Here is a 17,844-nt window from a genome sequence, read left to right as displayed (position 1 = left end):
GGGCTTAAACTTGTGGTCCTCTTGACTTAGCCTCCCAGAGTGCTGGGGTTACAGATGTGCGCCATCACATCTGGTTCCAGAGAGTATGCTTTGCTTTTGTGAAGATCTCATTTCAGTCCTGAGCATTGAGAAGAGAAGAGAAGAGAGCACATTTTCTCATTGTGGAAAACAGAGGCTTGTTTGTTAGGAAATTTGCTTTTCCTTAAAAATTACCATGTTTCTCCTGGACTCTCTTTGAATTGTTTAATTCGTTGTAAGAAATCTTGTCTTTTTTGGCTGTATGAAGGAAATGAAACACTGCAGGAATGAATTTGACTGGGGAGGTATGAAGTAGCTTTTTCTGTACAACGGTTGAAACCAATCTGCCTTCTGGTTATTTTATTGCTTTAGCTGAGCACAGACAAATAGCTCTTGAAATGCTATCTCCTGTGAAAATATTATCTTCCTGCCTGGTCATTTTCTGCATTGGAAAGCACCTGACCTGAGACTTCAGGGCCTTTGATTTTTATTCATCTTTTTGCTTTATCTCAGACTTTCTGATACATGACAGTTTCCCAAGTGATAGGGTTAACTTTGACAAAACCATAGCTTTATTAGTTTACAATAATATTTAAATATTTCTTTTGTTTATCTCAATAGTCTGAGGTATCACTTAATTTCACAAATTAGGAAAATGACACTCAAAAGATTTAAGGAACTTGGGTGAGGTTATACAGCCAAGAAATTTTGAAGCTGGGGCTCAAAGCTAAGTCTGCTGATGCCAGATTTAATGCTGTTCTGGTTAAAACACCGTAAGAGTTCTCAGTTTCATTTGTACTTAGCCATGATATTTTGTCTTGATGGTACAACTTGTCTATATTTTCTCTTGTCTTTTAGAAGACGATTTCTTAGAAGATGATGGAATTTTCAATATCTCAGTGTTTAATGAAACTTGCTTGAGACTGAGAAGGCATTCTAGGAAAGCTGGAACAGAACAAATGTACCAAGTAAGAAGATCTCTTATGCTATCTGTCAAAGAATTGGCCACTTAACAATTTGCATAATCACCAAGTTAGAATCCAAAGTATTTAACAACTACTAATGGAATGAACTTCTAGACAGTTGGTGATTATTGTTTCTGGAGACTGATGGGAGGTGTGAAATGGGTATAAGTGAGTGACTAAATTGAAAGAAAGAAACAATATTTGGTGACTTTCTATCTTTTCCTCTGCCTATACTTCATGTTTCTATTCTGTTGTAGGCATTTAATGATTACACTTTATTTTTTCATCAAATTTATATATGGGTAAGGATTCTCAAGGAACTTATTGTAGGGCTTTTGGCTCTCATTTAACTTAGAGAGAGAGAGAGAGGGAGGGAGGGAGGGAGGGAGGGAGAGGGTTTACTGGGGTTTGAACCTATGATCTTGTAGATTTGGCAAGCACTCTACCATGCAGCCACACCCCCACCCCTAATTTAATTAATTATTTGTTTTTGTTTTTTGAGACTATGTAGTGGAGACTGACCTGGAACTCATTTTGTAGCCCAGGCTGGTCTCGAACTCATAGTGATCCTCCTGCCTCAGCCTCCCGAGTTGCTGAGATTACAGGTGTGCGCCACCACGCCCAGCCTATTTAATTTTTTTTTTTAACATCACAAAGTCATAAGTAAATTCAAGTGTGAACTGAGATTTTTGTGTTACTTTTAGTGTCTAGGAAATCATCTGACAGGGCCGGGGTTTTGGTTCAGTGGTTCTGCTGCCTGCCTCGTAAGTGCAAGGCCCTGAGTTCGATCCCCGGTACCATTAAAAAAAAAAATCTGGGAAAAAAAAAAAAAAAGAGAAAATCATCTGACAGAGAGCAGGAAGTATTAAGTTAAAATTAATTGTTCACAGGCTTGGGATGTGGCTTAGCATGCACAAGGCCCTAGTTTCAATCTCAAATACTGCTCCCTTAAGAAATCAATTATTCATTCCATAACTATGTACCAAAAGAATATCACATATTTGGACCTAGAACTTCCAGTTCAAACAAATAGAAGTATATAAATAAACAGGTAACTACTGTATGGTATAATGAGTACTTTAATAAAAAATAGTCAATGGACTGGGAGATTTTTTTTTGTATGTGTATGTCTGTGGGGGGGGCTAGGTACAATTTTTTCAATGAGACGTAAAGACTGCTGAGTCATCGAAAATGAATAGGAATTAGCCATTTACAAGAGCTGGAGTGAGGGTAAGGAAGGGTATCGTGGGTAAATAAATAGCATATTGGATAGTAGAGAAAGCAAAGGGGAATAGGGAGAGATAAGCCAACATCTCAGCAGTAGTCAGATCGTAAGAAGCCCTGTATGCTATGCATTTATTTACATTTGAATTTTAGTTTTATATCTGTGTAGACACACTGAAGGATGTTTAAATAGGTAAGTAAAATTAAGTAGTTAGGTAGGTAAGTAAAACATTTCCATCTTATAAACAATCCCAGGGCCAGGAACATATTCACATAGACAAGTAATTTAAATCAGTAAAGAATGGAATGCTTATTCAGTAAATGGTTCAGGGGCAATGAGTTGGTTAATTATCTAGTTAAGAAAATAAAGAGAAAACAATTATTCTAAGAAGAAAATAGATGATTGAAGAGTCAAATTGCAAAAAATTGGTGTTTGCCATGATGTGCAGGACAAAGATTACTTGATGTAACATGTGAGACCCTCTGAAGTCCACTGGGAAAAGTGAACATTCAAAATGCTTTTCATGAGAGATTCTTTATATTCCTCAAATGCATAACACATGTTGTACCTCACTAGTAAGTGGACCGGAAGAATAGCGCACTGTGTGATCTGAGCATTTTGCAGTCCAGGGTGTGGCTGTGGCTGTGGCTGTGGGTGGCTGAAGTGGAATGGAGGACGTTTATAGCTGTGGAGCTCAAGGAACTCTGAGGCCAAGTTCTGATAGCATATCTGTGAGGATACTTTCCTGATCTAAGAGAATTCCAGAAGTTGAAGGTGAGAGGAATCCTTTGAAGGTTTCAAGGATTTGCACGGCCTGGTAGATTGGTGTGTACAAGTCTGTTATTGGCAGTGATGAGGAAGAATAGAGAGTAGGATAGTGTTGACCTGTGCATCAGTGGAAACAGTAAACAGATGGTTTCTAGCAGGTAAAGTGCATGATCTTGGCTGATCATGTTTCTCCTGAGAGTGTCACAAAAGTGTTTCCCCAATAGCTCCCTGTATCTATTGCCTGTGTGGTGATGGGTGGACTATGACTGAGTTAGCAGTGTGTGTGATCACTCAATGGATCAAAAGCTCTTTTCCCAGAGCTCTAATGGGAAAAATCAGTGAATTACCATTGCCTAGTTTTAAATGCATAATCTGGGTAGTCCTCATAAAGTTTAAGTATTCTGCACTGTGAGACTTGTTTTTTGTTTTTTTATTTTTATTTTTTGGTATCAGGGGATTGAACTCAGGACCTTGAGCTTGGGAGGCAGGTGGCAGAAGCACTGGGCTAAATACCTGGTCCCCTGTGAGACTTGTTTATGAATTTTTTACAATGAAAATAAATTAATGGAATTTTGCCCAGTAAGTCCAGTGCGATATCTTTCACTTACATGGGCATTGAGGGATTACTTTAGAATAGCCTGGTTTATTCATCTGCGATGTATTTATTCATCTGAGATTTGTCTGTAATGAAATTTACTCTTAGTCCTACACTAAGGGAAATTGAATGGGATAGGCAAGGTAGCTTTGTAAAATCTGTCCCCAGTGCAGCTCATTTTGTATTTAAAATAATTCTGAATGAGAGAAGATAAATAGAAGGAACTCCCTTGTTTTATCTCCATCTTATATCTGCAAGCAACAGAAAATTTAATGCAACATTTTCTTTTAATCCCATGACAGTTTAAAGTCCTGGGTCAAAGGTGGTACCTGGAGAACTTTTATCATGAAACATTTAACTTTACAACAAGCGAACAAGCTCCAAAAGTGTGTTTGGATCTGTATCCAGCAACTGATTATACAGTGAATATCACCCTGCTGGGACCTTCTGAGCAGCACTCAGTGCAAATAATAATGATGACTGCACCATCAGGTAGGTGAGGATGTCTTTCCCTTTGTACCCGGGACAGCGTGTGAACAGAACTGTGCACAGTGGGGCAGAGTAAAAGATGGAGGTCAGGAGATTTGGGTTCTAGTTCTAGCTCCCCCTAGTGGGGAGGGATGCAAAATTCTCTACCATTTTTTGTTTAATCCCCTGGGTTTAACAGACAAATTCACAAGCAGCCAGGAGAAGAGGCTGTATAGGACCTGCTTCTGCCTCCTTGAGGCCTGTCTCTCATGTTCACCACCGCTCTGGGTGGGTCCAAGGTGGACAGTTTGGCCTTTGCATTTAAACTACAATAAATGCATGAGATGCTATTACTTTTGTTGTTTCACAATTTAGCAAGCATAAGATTTATCTGAAGAGCTTATTAAAACATAGGCTCCTGGGCCTCATTGCACAGATTCTGATTCAGTAAGTCTGGGATGAGACCTAAAACTTTGGTTCCTTGCAAACTCCCAGGTCTTGATGATCCTTCCAGCCCATGTTTTGAGACCACTGTTTCAATCACACGGATCTTAGCTACTTCTAGGCAGTTTAAAGGTCACAGGTAGAGGTATGATGAAAACAAAAGCGAAAATAAGTGATAGTTAAAATAATTCTATCTGCTCAGGCCTTAGAAGCCTGCATATTAAAACTTTGCCTTGGTCAGGTGTGGTGGTGCGCACCTGTAATCCCAGCACTTAGAAGGCTGAGTGAGGCAGGAGGATCACCATGAATTCAAGGCCAGCCAGGGCTATGCAGTGAGACCCTGTTTAAAAGAACAAAAAACAAAGAACAAACAAACAAAAAGCACCATTGCCTAGTTGTTGAAACTGTCCTGATAATTATGTATTCACTATGTCTGTTCCTGCATTCCAGCTGCAGAGACTAAATCCCCAACCTTCCCCGTGGTACTCTATCCTCCTGTGGCAGCTCTTGCATTTATACTATAGGTCCAAATCAGTATATCCATATTTACAGGTGGAAACTGAGTCCTAACTCTCCTTTCCACCTGAGATTGCTTAGGATGAATAGCCAGACAAATGAGAAATGAAGCATCTATTTTATTGATCAGGGCAAGTTCCCAGGAACTGACCCCAAAAAGATTTCAGATAAAAGCTTTATTGGAGGAGAAGGTTTAGATATCTGGGCAACTGGGTTTGAAAATAAGCCTTGACTGGCTTATCTGCCCAGTGTCAGCTGAGCAGCAGAGGAAAGGAACCCTTGGAGACCAGACCTATATGAAGTGCCCCATGTGTCTGAACACAGGCAGGTCCCAGAGAGGAAGCACCTGCCTTTTCGGTCAATCCCTGGGAACTCTTTGCATTAGGAAATGTGACTCAAGCAATAGTATCCTTCTGTCAGTCAGAGTGCATATTTGCTGTTCCTTCCTTGAGGATCAGTGAGTAGGTAATTGTCCTTTCCTTTATAGAAACGAGAAGGTAAGTGGTGACCTTTAACACACTTGAACAAGGTCATTGACTCCTGTGATTTTTGAGGCTTGACCAGGAAATGTCTATTGTAGTCCCAGGAATCTATGTTAGGAAAGGAATTCGAATTACTTTCAGGCTCCTTCAAATTTATTATTTCTTGATTGATCTGTATACCATATTAATTTTATTTATTGTCAAATGTTATAAATATTATTATTGATATGTATGAATATTTAAGGTACTCTGAGCATTAATCCTTTATTGTTTATGTCAAACATTTTCCTCATTTTATGGTTTCTTTTAATTTAATCTGTGATGTTTTTGACATACTAATGTTTTAGATTTCTGTATAGTCAAATCTTTTGATATTTTCCTTTGTGATTTATTACATTGATATTTAATATATAATTTTAGAAAGAGTATCTATATACTACTTTATTTCTAGTGACTAAGTGACCTACATGACTCTATAAAATAAAAGATAATAGGTTATAAATCTAAGCTAAAGAACAAAAACAAAGGCAGGGACATAAAAATAAAAGAATAAGAATAATTCATATCCTTATAACACATTTACTTTTCATTGCTGGCTCACAAATTTGAGCTTACATTTTCTGCCTGCCTGGCCAAAAAGGGAGCCATGACATGGTCTTACTGTTTTTCAGAAGGTGTGCAGGTTTTTTCAACAGGAAGGTCAGATTACTATTCAGATCCTGATTTCAGGGCATCTCATAAATAGGATAAGGGATGAGTAGCATTTTACAAGGAATTTGTAAGACTACTTTTAAGCAGTGTTTCCCTTTTACATGACTCATTTTATTATAGAAAAGCACAGTTCAGTGTGTAATAGACAAGGGAAGATGTACCAGAAATTCCTGCTCTCTGCCTGTCTGGCTTGTACCGGGGACAGGGCAGGGTTACTCAGACTATCTGCAGGGATGGCTGGAGTGCATTTCTCTCAAGCAATGTTTCAATGTTTCCTAAATATTGTTTCTCTCAACTGAGGTGATGTCATCGAGCTCCAGACTGTTCTCTCTCATCACTTCTAGGAGTAGTTGTCCTGTAATGTCAGCTGAATGACAAGGCCTTGTGCCTGGGTAGAAGGTTGCCTGCCTCTACTAGAAGGTTGAATCTTGGGAGCTGAGCCGAGGGAATTGTCTGAATCTGCTCTGCCAATGGGTGCTGATTGAGCTCCCCAAATTATCTCCATATGTAGTCGTATTCTTTTAGCCTGAAAAATTTCATGGTAGTTGTAACCAGATACCAAATTTGTATAAAAAAAGTTTTAATAAAATAACAGCAAACCTCCTAGCTTTGAACAGTTTTATGTCTTCTTGTTCTCTCTAAAGTTCTCCCTAACTGCTCAAAATAAGTATGTCAAGGATGACTAAAATGACACCACTATTTATATAGCTGCTATGCTTTGAGACCAGTGGATTTATAGCCATTCTTTCTGACAATATTTAAATTGCAAAGTAAACTTTCTAATTTGGCTATTTCTAATTAGACATTTAAAAACTGTATCATTTGTGTATAAAAGCAAATTTTCTTTTCAGCTCTTTTTAGCAGAGAATTGCCTGCATTTAGATTATTTCTAAAATAGTGTTGGTAGCCAGGTGTGGTGGTACACTCCTGTAAGCCCTATATTCAGGAGGCTGAGGCAGGAGGACTGACATGAGTTCAAGACCAGCCTGGGCAACATAGTGAGACCCTGTCTCAAACAAAAAACAACCCCCCTCCAAACAGTGTTGGTAAATAAAAGCAAAAAAAACTAAAAGAAGAAAAAGAATATTCTTTCCAGAGAATAAAGCTCTAGAAATTCATAGCTCTAATTTTTTGATTGACACATAATATTTGTAGAATATATTTATGAGCTACGATGTGATATTTTGATTCATGTATATTTTGAGTAATGATTGATCCACTTGAAGTAATTGGCATATCCATCACCTTAAATTTTTATTATTTCTTTGTGATGATTACATTCAAAATCCTATTTTCACTGGGCATGGTGGTGCACACCTGTAATCCCAGCACTTGAGAGGCTGAGGCAGGAGGATCGCTGTGAGTTTGAGACCAGCCAGGGCTACATAGTGAGTTCCAGATCAGCCTTAACTACACAGTGAGACCCTGTCTCAAAAAACAAACAAACAAACAAACAAACAAATCCTATTTTCAAGTATGTTGAGATATTTAATATATTAATGTTAATAATATTCATTCTGCTGTGCTATAGAACACTAGAATTCTTTCTAACTATAAAGCAGCAAGGAACATTTCATGAATTTGCATGTTATCCTTGCCCAGGGGCCATGCTAATCTAATGTTCTCTGTATGATCCCAATGTTGGTATATACAAGAGGAGATTGAAATATATGGTGTATGCTTAAATTATAAAAAATATATAGTAAAAGACACATTGCCAAGAACAATGGGATAAGTGTGTTCAAAATGAAGGGGTATATTCTGAGTATTTTGAGGTGGATTAATGGCCGTGTTGTTTATTGTAATAAATATTTTAATTTAAACATTAACCATATTTTTGATTACCCCTTGCTGATCAGACATTTACGTTAACTTCTGTTAAACAGAAACATTATGGTTGTCCTCATCCACCTTCTTCGCTGGATCTGGCCCTGTGCTAATTCTGCCTCTTCCTAAAAGTCAAAATGCCCATGAAAGATAAATATTTTAAGTCAATTCAGAGCATCAAGGCAGCCACGACAGTGCAACTAAAGCACCCATGAAAGAGGACTTCTGGAAATGCTTCCACAAAGTGGCATGACTGATGGTGTAGTGTATTTGAAGAGAGGGGAAATATTTTGAGTTGGATTAGTGACAATGTGTCTTTTACTGTAATACATTAAAAAAATTAAACATTCACTGTGTTTTTCAGTCATGCCTTATATAACTGCTGAGATGGGTACAACCATAGTGTTTACAGTAGCTTCAGGATGCATAAACAATTTAAGATCTGTGGGGACCTTAAAATCTTTCCCTAGGGCTGGGGATTTAGCTTTGTGGTTCTGCTGCCTGCCTTGCAAGCGCAAGGTCTGAGTTGAATCACTGGCACCAAAAACAAAAACAAAAAAACTTTCCCTATGACTGATTTCTGTGCACATAATCAAAATCCAAACAAAAGATAGTGAAGACTATCATTTATTTAACATTATTTTTAATAGTGTCCACAGAATGATAAGTATTATAACAATATTCTATGGTGGCAGCGTTATGGCTGAAAGCTACCTGTTTCTTTATGGACCATTAGCTTGATGAAATCACATTTGTAGCTGGACAAGTTAGAAATTGGCATATATTTTATACAGAAGAGCCAATCACCTATAATGTGCCAAGTATGGGGAGGGAAATGGTTCTATTTTTTCCCCCCACTAAGTTTATTGGTACATTTAAAGCAAACAATATAGTTACATTTATCATCGGGATCTTGTACCTTTACATGATATGTCTTGGTTCTTGTTTTCCCCCTATTCCCCTGCCCTCCCTTCACTCCCTTCGCCCTTCCCTACCTATTTACAAAGACTTTGTTTCCTTTTTTTCATTTTTTCTTTTCATTTATTTCCTCTCCCCTCCCCTTCCACTTTAGGGAAATAGTTTTTTTTTGTTTTTTTTTTAAATATGACATTGTAGATCTAGCTAGGTGGAACCGTACCCATCGTATTTACTCATAAAGATGGCTAAGTTCTTTGGAATCAGAGCCTTCTACTACATGGCCTCAAGTGGCTTTGCAGGTAGTGGGCTTGTCTCATTCTTCTCAGGACCTCCATACTCTAATCATGTATAAGGACAAAGAAGCCCCAAGAGTGTTCCTAGGCTGAAACAGAAAAGATCACTTCCGTGCTAGTCTGGGTTTCTGTCCCCTCTAAAACTCATGTTGAAATTTAATTCCCAAAGCCATAGGTTAATTGTATTTGGAGGTTGGGCCTTTGGGAAATAATTATGACGAATGATGCTTTGAGTGTGGGGCCTATGATTGCTTTAGTGGCTTAGTAGGAAAAGGGAGCAAGATGTAAGCAAGCTTGCTGTGACCATGTGATGCCCTCTACTGTGCTGTGACCCAGCAGGAAGGCCTCACCAGGTGCTGAGCGAATCCTAGTGTCAGGTTTCAGAACTGACAGCAGAATAAACACCTTGCCCTTATGAATTACTTTACCTAGTTTGTAGAAATAGTTAGCAACAAAAATGGGCCAATGCAATATCCATTAATACAATGCAAAGAAAAGCTAGCTGCAAGATAGTCTTTTTTTTCTTCTTTTTTTTTTGGTACTGGGGATTGAACTCTGGACCTTGTGCTTGCAAGGCAGGAAGTGGCACTACTGAGCTAAATCCCCACCCCTGCAAGATATTGTTTTAAAATTTCATTCACTTGTTACTTTTTAATTTGATATAATTTCAGATTTTGCCCTTTCTTGCATGCATTCTTTCTCATCTTTGCCTGTGAAACATATTCCATTTGATCATAGTGTATTCTTTTCTTATGTGGTGCTGGATTTTCTTTAATAATATTTTCTGTAGTATTTTGGCTCCAGTATTTATAAGTGATGTTGGTCTATAATTTTCAGTTTTTTGTGTTATCTTTATCAGTTTAGCCATAGTATTTTTCTTGCTTCATAAAAATATTTGAAAGATTTTCCTCATTAGTTATACTATGGGATAATTTATGTAGCATTTGGACTCTCTGAATAAATGAATGATTTGGTAGAATTCATCAAATTCTGTGAAACAGTCTGGGTATGGGGTTTTTCTGTGGCTTTGCTCTTTGACATCCTTTTCAATGTTTTTTTCTCCTATGGAAATTGGTCTAAGTTTTTCAGGTTGAATGGGGTCAATTTTAGTAAAATATATTTTCCCAGGAATTACCTGTTTCTCTACATTTTAAAACCTACTTACACAGTAGTTTGCAAGGCAGTTTTGTTTAACTTTTTGGATTTTCTTATGATTACATCTCCCTTTATTTTCATTTTCTTTTTTTCTTTAAGTTACCTAGTGATTTGTCTGTTAGTGCGGCCATCTCATTGTCCATAGGGCCTTAGTTCCTGGACACAGACAGATTAGCAAAATCTGAAGCTGTCTGAATCTTTCATGTAAGTGGTGTAGTATTTGCATGTAACCTACAGGCATACTCCTGTCTAATTTAAATAAGTACTTATAATATCTAATACAACCTAAATACTGTGTAAATAGTTGTTCTGTTACTTAGGAACAATGATAAAAACAAAGGTATGTACATGTTCATTACAGACCCATTTTTTTTCCAAACAATTTTGATTTGAGGTTGCTTGAATCCATAGATAAGGAGCTAATGGTTGCAAAGGGCTAAATGTTTCCAAGATACTGGCTTATTAGTTGTTTCTAACATTTTTCTTTCTCAGCATCGGGGATTAGCAAACTGTGGCTGATGGGCCAATCTGGCCAGTCACCTGTTTTCATAAAAATAGTTTTACAGAACAAGGGGAGAGTTGAGTAGATGTGTCAGAGTTGTCTATACTAGAAAGTCAAAAATAATTATCTGGGCCTTTCTAGAAAAAATGTTCTGATTCTTGTTTTAAGTCATTAATTTCTAATTCCATACTTACTATATCCGTTCTCATGTTTTCTTTTGTTCTACAAAAGCGGTTGCATTCCATTTTCTTTGTGATTGTGGCTTTAGCTTTAAAAAAATGGCCTTTTTTGTCATACTTAATGCTTTTGACTTGAATTCGACTTCATCTTATATCAAGACTGCAAATCCTACTTTCTTATAATTTCTATGTATCTAATAAATCATTGCCCATTACTTTAGCTTTTCTGACTCATTTCACTTTAAATGTCTCTTCTATACATAGCATATGATTGAATCTTTATTGCAAGTCAAATTGAGAACCTTTACATTTTTTAATAGGTAAGTTAAAAAAAATTTTTTTTTTGGTACCAGGGATTGAACTCAGGACCTTGTGCTTGCAAGGCAGGCAGCAGAACCACTGAGCTAAATCCCTGGCCCCAAATTAGCCATTTATACCAGTGATTTTTTTTTTTTTTTTTAAATACCAGGGATTGAACTCAGGACCTTGTGCTTGTGAGGCAGGAGGTGGCACCACTGAGCTAAATCCCTAGCCTAAATTTTTTTTTATAGTTACTGATGTTTGGGTTCAGATCTGCTCAACTGTTTTAGGTTTATGCTATATTTTCTTTTTTGTGTGTGTTTTTTTGTTTTTGTTTTTTGAGACAGGGTCTCACTATGTAGTTGAGACTGACCTAGAACTCACTATGTAGCCCAGGCTGGTTTTGAACTCATAGTGATGTTCCCTGCCTGAGCCTCCCGAGTGCTGGGATTACAGGCCTGCACCACCACGCCCAGCCTATGCTATATTTTCTGTATTTCTCTTTTCCATGTGGTGTGCTTTCTTTGCTGTTTTGCCTTTGTGCCTTTAAAAAATGCTCTTTCTTCTATGTAACTTTTCACCCTCTCATTTGCCTATTTTTATTAGTTTAATTCTCATGTATTGCATTTGTGACTTTAAATTAGTTTATTCTGTTTCTTTTTTCTCTGTCCTTTTTCCTCCTAGTTTCAATTGTGTTATTTCTGCTTTATCAAAACATGCATAGTTTGTATATTTTTACTTCATCCTGACTCATCTTTATTTTAATCTTAGAGCTGCAGTTTAATATGGCAAATGTTCATCATTACTTCTTTTACTAAAGTTCTCCCCAGTTATCTGAGTTTTTTTTTTTTTTTTAGTTTTCAATCAAGCTTTTAATGAAAGATTATAAAACAACAGTTTCTCATCACTGTACATTAAGATTATGCTTCTGAATGGGGAGATCAGTCTGAGTTCTTGAATGTTTAAAATTGCTTTCTGTCGGGCATGTTGGTGCATGCCTGTAGTCCCAGAACTTGGGAGGCTGAGACAGGAGGATTGCCATGAGTTTGAGGTCGGCCTGTGCTAATGAGCTCAAGGCTAGCCTGAACTACAAAGTGAGATCCTGTTTAAAAAAATTTTTGTTTTCTATTGCCTTGAGACATGAGAGGCAGCTTGGCTGGATATAAATATCATAGCTCATACTCATTTGATTTGAGTTAAAAAAAATTCAGAGTTTTTTTGCCATGGTTTTTGTATAGTGTTTGAGGAGTATCATATAGACAGATTCTTCTGCCCTTGGATCTTTTGTTGTTTATTTATTTGAATGGAGCCTCAGAAGATTTTTTAAAAAAATTTATCTCTAAAGCTTTATAATTTTACTTAGGTAAGTTTTGGGGTTGATTTTTCTGGATCAGCTTCCTTAGGTACCTATGTATCCTTTTACTATTTATATTCTGTTCTTTTTATTTTTGTAAAGTTATCTTGAATTACAGCTTTAAATATTTATTCTGTTTGAGTGCTTTATTTTTCTTTGGAGAGTTTAATTATACATGTGTTGGATCTTTATATTTCATTTCAGTCACTTTTTTTATCCTTTTTATTGTGATCTCATTTTTCTTTTTTGGTTACTTTATTTCTTCAGTCTCCCTTGTTAAATTTTATTTTAATCTACTCCTTAGGTATCAAGAAATTTAGTCTTAATTCTGATATAATTTCATCTTTTCCTTTCATTTCTTTGCTAAGTTCAGTCAATTTTTCATTTCCTCGCTAATTGATGTCTATTCTGTTCTAAGTTTTAAATTTTCTGACTGAAGGTATTTTTCGTTTGTTTTGTTTTAATACCCTCAAATGCTTCTTTGAAGATTTTTTTAGGTTTATTGTGTTACAGGTTTTCCCCTTAGTTTAGGAGTTATTTAAAAATGTGGGGCTTTTCATAAGCTCTGAATGGTTTTAGTTATAATTTTGTGTTTTAAAATGAAGACTGCATTTATCTGCTAATCATGGACAGAATTGGTGGTTTAGGATGGTTAGCAAGATTTCCAAGTTAAAAGTGCCCTCTTCTGTCATTGAGTGAAGTGCAGTTTCTTTAAAGGATTTTTGGTTTTAGTGCTTTTTTTTTTTGGGGTGAGATGAGGGATGAGTTGTGTAGTCTTCTAATTTTGAATTCTCCTTTGCTTTGTGGGATCTTGCATTTATCTTTTTCCCATCACCACTTAGTTGCCAAGTGTCCCTTTTCATTCTTCTTAGCCTTCAGTTTAGCCTTCTCTTTGCTGGGAGCAATGACTTTCAAATTGCTACCTGACACTCACGGACTTTTCGTCTCTTCCCTGTAGTCAGTGCTTTGAGCACTTACCAGGTTTCTTTTTTAGTGTTTTTAACTTAAGATGGAATGTCTCTTTCTGGGAGAGACTGTAGGCTACTTGTGGGCCCCTTTTATCCCTTTTCTCTTTTATACAGCTCATCTAGAGCCCTCTGCATAAAGATATGTGGGAGACAGAGAGTCTTGTTTGAATCTGATATTTAGTTTTCTATTGAATGATAATTTCAAGTTTATTGTATTCTGTTTTCTAGTTATGATGACAGCCTTAGGGTTTTGTTTTTTTTTGTACCAGGGACCAAACTTGGGTCCTTGCACTTGTGAGGCAGGCTGCGGAACCACTGAGCTAAATCCCCAGCCCTAGCCTTGGTTTTATGTTGTTTTATTTACTCTTCTTGTTGACTTGAAGAATATCTTGGGTGATGTGTAGAGAGATTTGGATTTAAAGGACCAGCATTGTCCTTGACATATTAGAACTCCTGCCTGTCTGCCACCTACTGTGTCTATGCCTTTGGGAAAACTACATAACCCCTGTGCCTCAGTTGCCTTCTCTGTAAAAATGGAAATAATATATCATGGGGCTGTTGTCAGGACGAAGTGGGTTAGTGCATATGGAGAACCAGCTCACTAGCTGACCACAGGTTAGCCATCAACTGTTAACTATTACTTAAATTTACTAAATGTTTATTATAGACTCCATTGTATTTGTGTTATATGGGATGTGACTCCTCTACTAGATTAAATGCATATTAAGGGCAGAAACCGTGTCTTATTCAGAGTACCTCTATTCCACTGGATTAATACAATGCCAGTTGCTTGGCTTATTCCTTATTGCCGATTGCTTACACTTACACAACCAGGAATTCTGTGCATGGCACTGTCCTAGAGACTGGGAGCACAAAGACAGGAACACACTTCTCCACTCATGAAGCTCTCCGCTCAGTTGGGAAGATAGACAAGGATCAACAGTACAGTGCAGAAGACGTCATTGTGGTGTTTGCAGAGCACCATGTTAGCAGAGAAGTAATGACTGATTTTGCCCAGACTTGCTGTCCCATATGAATGAAGCAGAGACAAAGTTCCAAGGAATTCGATGAACCTAGAGCCACGTTTTCTCTTCTCCGAGGCATTCTTGCAGGTTTGGTTTTTCTGTGTCAGGACTGTAAATTAGATTGTCCCAGTGGGTGGAGAGAGATAGAAAGGAGAGTGGCCCCTAAAAATGAACCAGTGAGGGAAGGTTTGTGCAGTGAGTCAAAGCACACAAAGGATTTTCATAGTAAAGGACCCTAGAACGGCGGGAAGGGATTCATGATGAGCTGAATCTGGATCTTTTTCTCTGAGTGAGCTCTTGCTGGGCTCAGCCTGCCTGTGGTTCACATCATAACGCCTCTTAAATGGAGAGAGGGGACCTCAAATAAGAAAATTCACCCCCTCTCCCAAGACCTGCTGAGATGTCTCCTGTGAGTAGGAATCACAGGCTCACACTTCTGTCAAGTTATATGTGCGTGTGCGTGTGCGTGTGCGTGTGTGTGTGAGTTTTTTAAAAAGTGGATTGTGTATGAAGCATTCTTTATCTTGCTTTCCTATTTTTTTAAATTTTAGCTTTACAATATTTTCAATTTTTACAGTATTTACAATTAGACATATGTTTATACCAGTTCATAAAGAAATTATGTGTTATGTACATGGACCAACTCCACATGAGGAATGTCAGCATGATACATTGCAAGCACATACTAACAAAGCCAAACATTAATGCCATCTCATAGCTTTTGTGGGAAGCGTGGCATTCCATTATATGAAGTTATACTAGTTTATTAATTTACCCACTATGGAAGGATGTTTAAGGTTTTTTTCACCCCTTCAGCCTTTTGTAATTACAGATAATGCTGCTGTTGGTATACATGCATTTACTATATTTTATTATTTCTTAGATACTCATTTTTCACATTTTGATGTCTATGACATTGCTTCTGTGTGCATCAGATTGGTCATGCCTGCTTACGGAGTTTTTACTTCTGTTTAATTGTGGACATTAGTGGTACTATTTATATTTTAGGTTTAATTGCCTTTCAAAATTTTCAAAAAAAGGTTATATCATGAATTGTCATTCAGACAAAGTTATTGTGTATGTGGAAAACCACAGATACAACAGCAATGTGTAAGATGAAATATTAGTGTCAAAATGGATATCAGTGGAGAAAATAGAGTAGATTTTAAGAAAATCCTACCTCATCAAAACTCTAGATAGTAGCTGGGCATGGTGACACACGCCTGTAATCCCAGCACTCAGGAGGCTGAGGCAGGAGGATTGCTGTGAGTTCGAGACCAGCCTGGGCTACATAGCGAGTTCCAGGTCAGTCTCAACTACATAGTGAGACCCTGTCTCAAAAAACAAAACAAACAAACAAACAAAACAGAAAACAAACAAACCAAAAAAAGTCCCCCCAAAACCTCTAGATAGCAAATAGGATGTGTGGAAAAATACAGACACTCTTTATTGAAACTCTTAATTAAAAAGTGATTGACAAGTGTCATATACCAAATATGACAACGCATTAGGAATGTCCCAACCAATTTTTGTTGTATTAGGATATATGATAAAAATACAGTGTCTACATGGGTCTGCAAAAGCTCTTTCGGCCAGTCTATATTAATTTTATGAGATATGAAAAGAATTATGATCTAATTTACTTATAAGGATTTTTCTTTCTTAATATGTAAAATATTGATGTGTCTTATAAGAATAGCATCTTGGATTCAATGACTATGCTTTATATTTGCATACTGAGAATATTTCTTTAGAACTGAGCTCTTAGGAGTAGAATAGCTGATGCATGAATTGTTATGTTTTATATCTAGATGTCGTCCAAGTGCCTCAGGCACTCAGAGACAGGCACAGCTTTTGGAAGATATTGGATCATGGGGGACTGTGGTTGATTTATGGTTAGGGGATGTGATCTGGTTGGAAGAGGTGGGTCAGTGGGAGTGTGGCTTGGAAAGGTTTATCTCCTTCGCTGGCTCCTCTCTTGATCTCTTTCTCTCTCTGCTTTCTGTCCGCCACGCCATGAGCAGCTCTCCTTTGCCATTCTGGGACCCAGTGGACCATAGACTGAAACTTCTACAAACTGTGAACCAAAATAAACCTCTTCTCTTTTGATTTGTGGGTGTTGGGTATTGTGTTTCAGTGATAAGAAAGCAACTGATGCAAGGATCCTTATGAAGTCCTCTTCACAAAGATTTTATCAGTTTACAAACACACCAATGGAATGTGAAGGCCAGTTTCTCAATACTTTACTAATACCAGATATAGTCACTAAAGTGTTTGAAACTTTAATAAGCAAGAACATTTTATTTTAATTTGTAACTCTCTGATTATTTAAAAGCCTTTTACTGTTACTTTTTCTATTTATTGCCCATTTCTGTATGCTGTTTCTGGTGTTTTTCTTCACTATAAGTACTCTTTAGATGTTGAGTAATCAGTTTTTTTCAAATATGTTGATTTTTTTTGTTCTCCCATGGTTTATGATTTGTCTTTTAAATTTGGATGTCACATCCTTTGCCATAAAGAAAATAAAGACTATCCAAAATTTTAAAAATAGTTTTTTTATTATTTATTTCCTACCCCAAAGTGAAAAAAGTATGTGTGTGTGTGTGTGTGTGTGTGTGTGTATAGTATACACATATTTTAATTTAATGGGGGTAGTACGGGAGATTGAACCCAGGGCTTTTTCACTGAGCTAAATCCTCTTTTTAAAAATTTTTGTTTTGAAGCAGAGTCTCACTAAGCCACTAAATTGGCCAGGCAGGACTTGAACTTGTGATCCTCCCAGCATGCTGGGATTATAGGTGTGCTTCAGTATGGCTGGTGCTGTAGTATATTTTTAAACTTAAAAATTTGATCTAGCTGGAATCATTGTTACCTGTTATATCAGGTAGGACTCTAATATCCATGTAGATAACTATTTTGCAGCTAATTTATTTCCCACTGCTTTGAAATATAATTCCTATCATATAAAGTCTCATGAATAGATATATCTATTTCTGGATTCTGCTCTGTTCCATTGATCTATTTATGTATTCTACTGCTAGTAAAACAGTAATTCACTCCTCTAACATTCTGAATAGGGATTATATCACCCCCTGCGGGGTTAAAATCACCCACAGGGAGGCAAAAATTGG

General features: G+C 37.1%; 1 protein-coding gene and 1 non-coding gene across 4 annotated transcripts in view; one reads left to right on the top strand and one right to left on the bottom strand.

Moving 5' to 3' along the window:
* Susd1 (sushi domain containing 1) overlaps window positions 1-17,844 on the top strand; it is a 115,030-nt gene that overhangs the window by 52,385 nt on the left and 44,801 nt on the right. For all 3 annotated transcript variants that reach the window (XM_019209823.2, XM_019209821.2, XM_019209822.2), the window contains exons 8-9: window positions 877-986; window positions 3,874-4,063. In XM_019209823.2, coding sequence (XP_019065368.1) covers window positions 877-986; window positions 3,874-4,063 — 300 coding nt within the window. The remainder of the gene's footprint in view (window positions 1-876; window positions 987-3,873; window positions 4,064-17,844) is intronic.
* On the bottom strand, window positions 7,750-7,857 carry LOC117284404. Its single transcript, XR_004515477.1, has one exon. It is a non-coding gene; the product is annotated as a U6 spliceosomal RNA (small nuclear RNA).

The sequence above is a fragment of the Fukomys damarensis genome, unplaced genomic scaffold, assembly GCF_012274545.1.
Source record: "Fukomys damarensis isolate Sample0158 unplaced genomic scaffold, DMR_v1.0_HiC HiC_scaffold_36, whole genome shotgun sequence".
Classification (NCBI taxonomy): Eukaryota; Metazoa; Chordata; class Mammalia; order Rodentia; family Bathyergidae; genus Fukomys; species Fukomys damarensis.
Note: the sequence above shows the minus strand (reverse complement) of the source record. Positions and strands in the feature narration are given on the sequence as shown.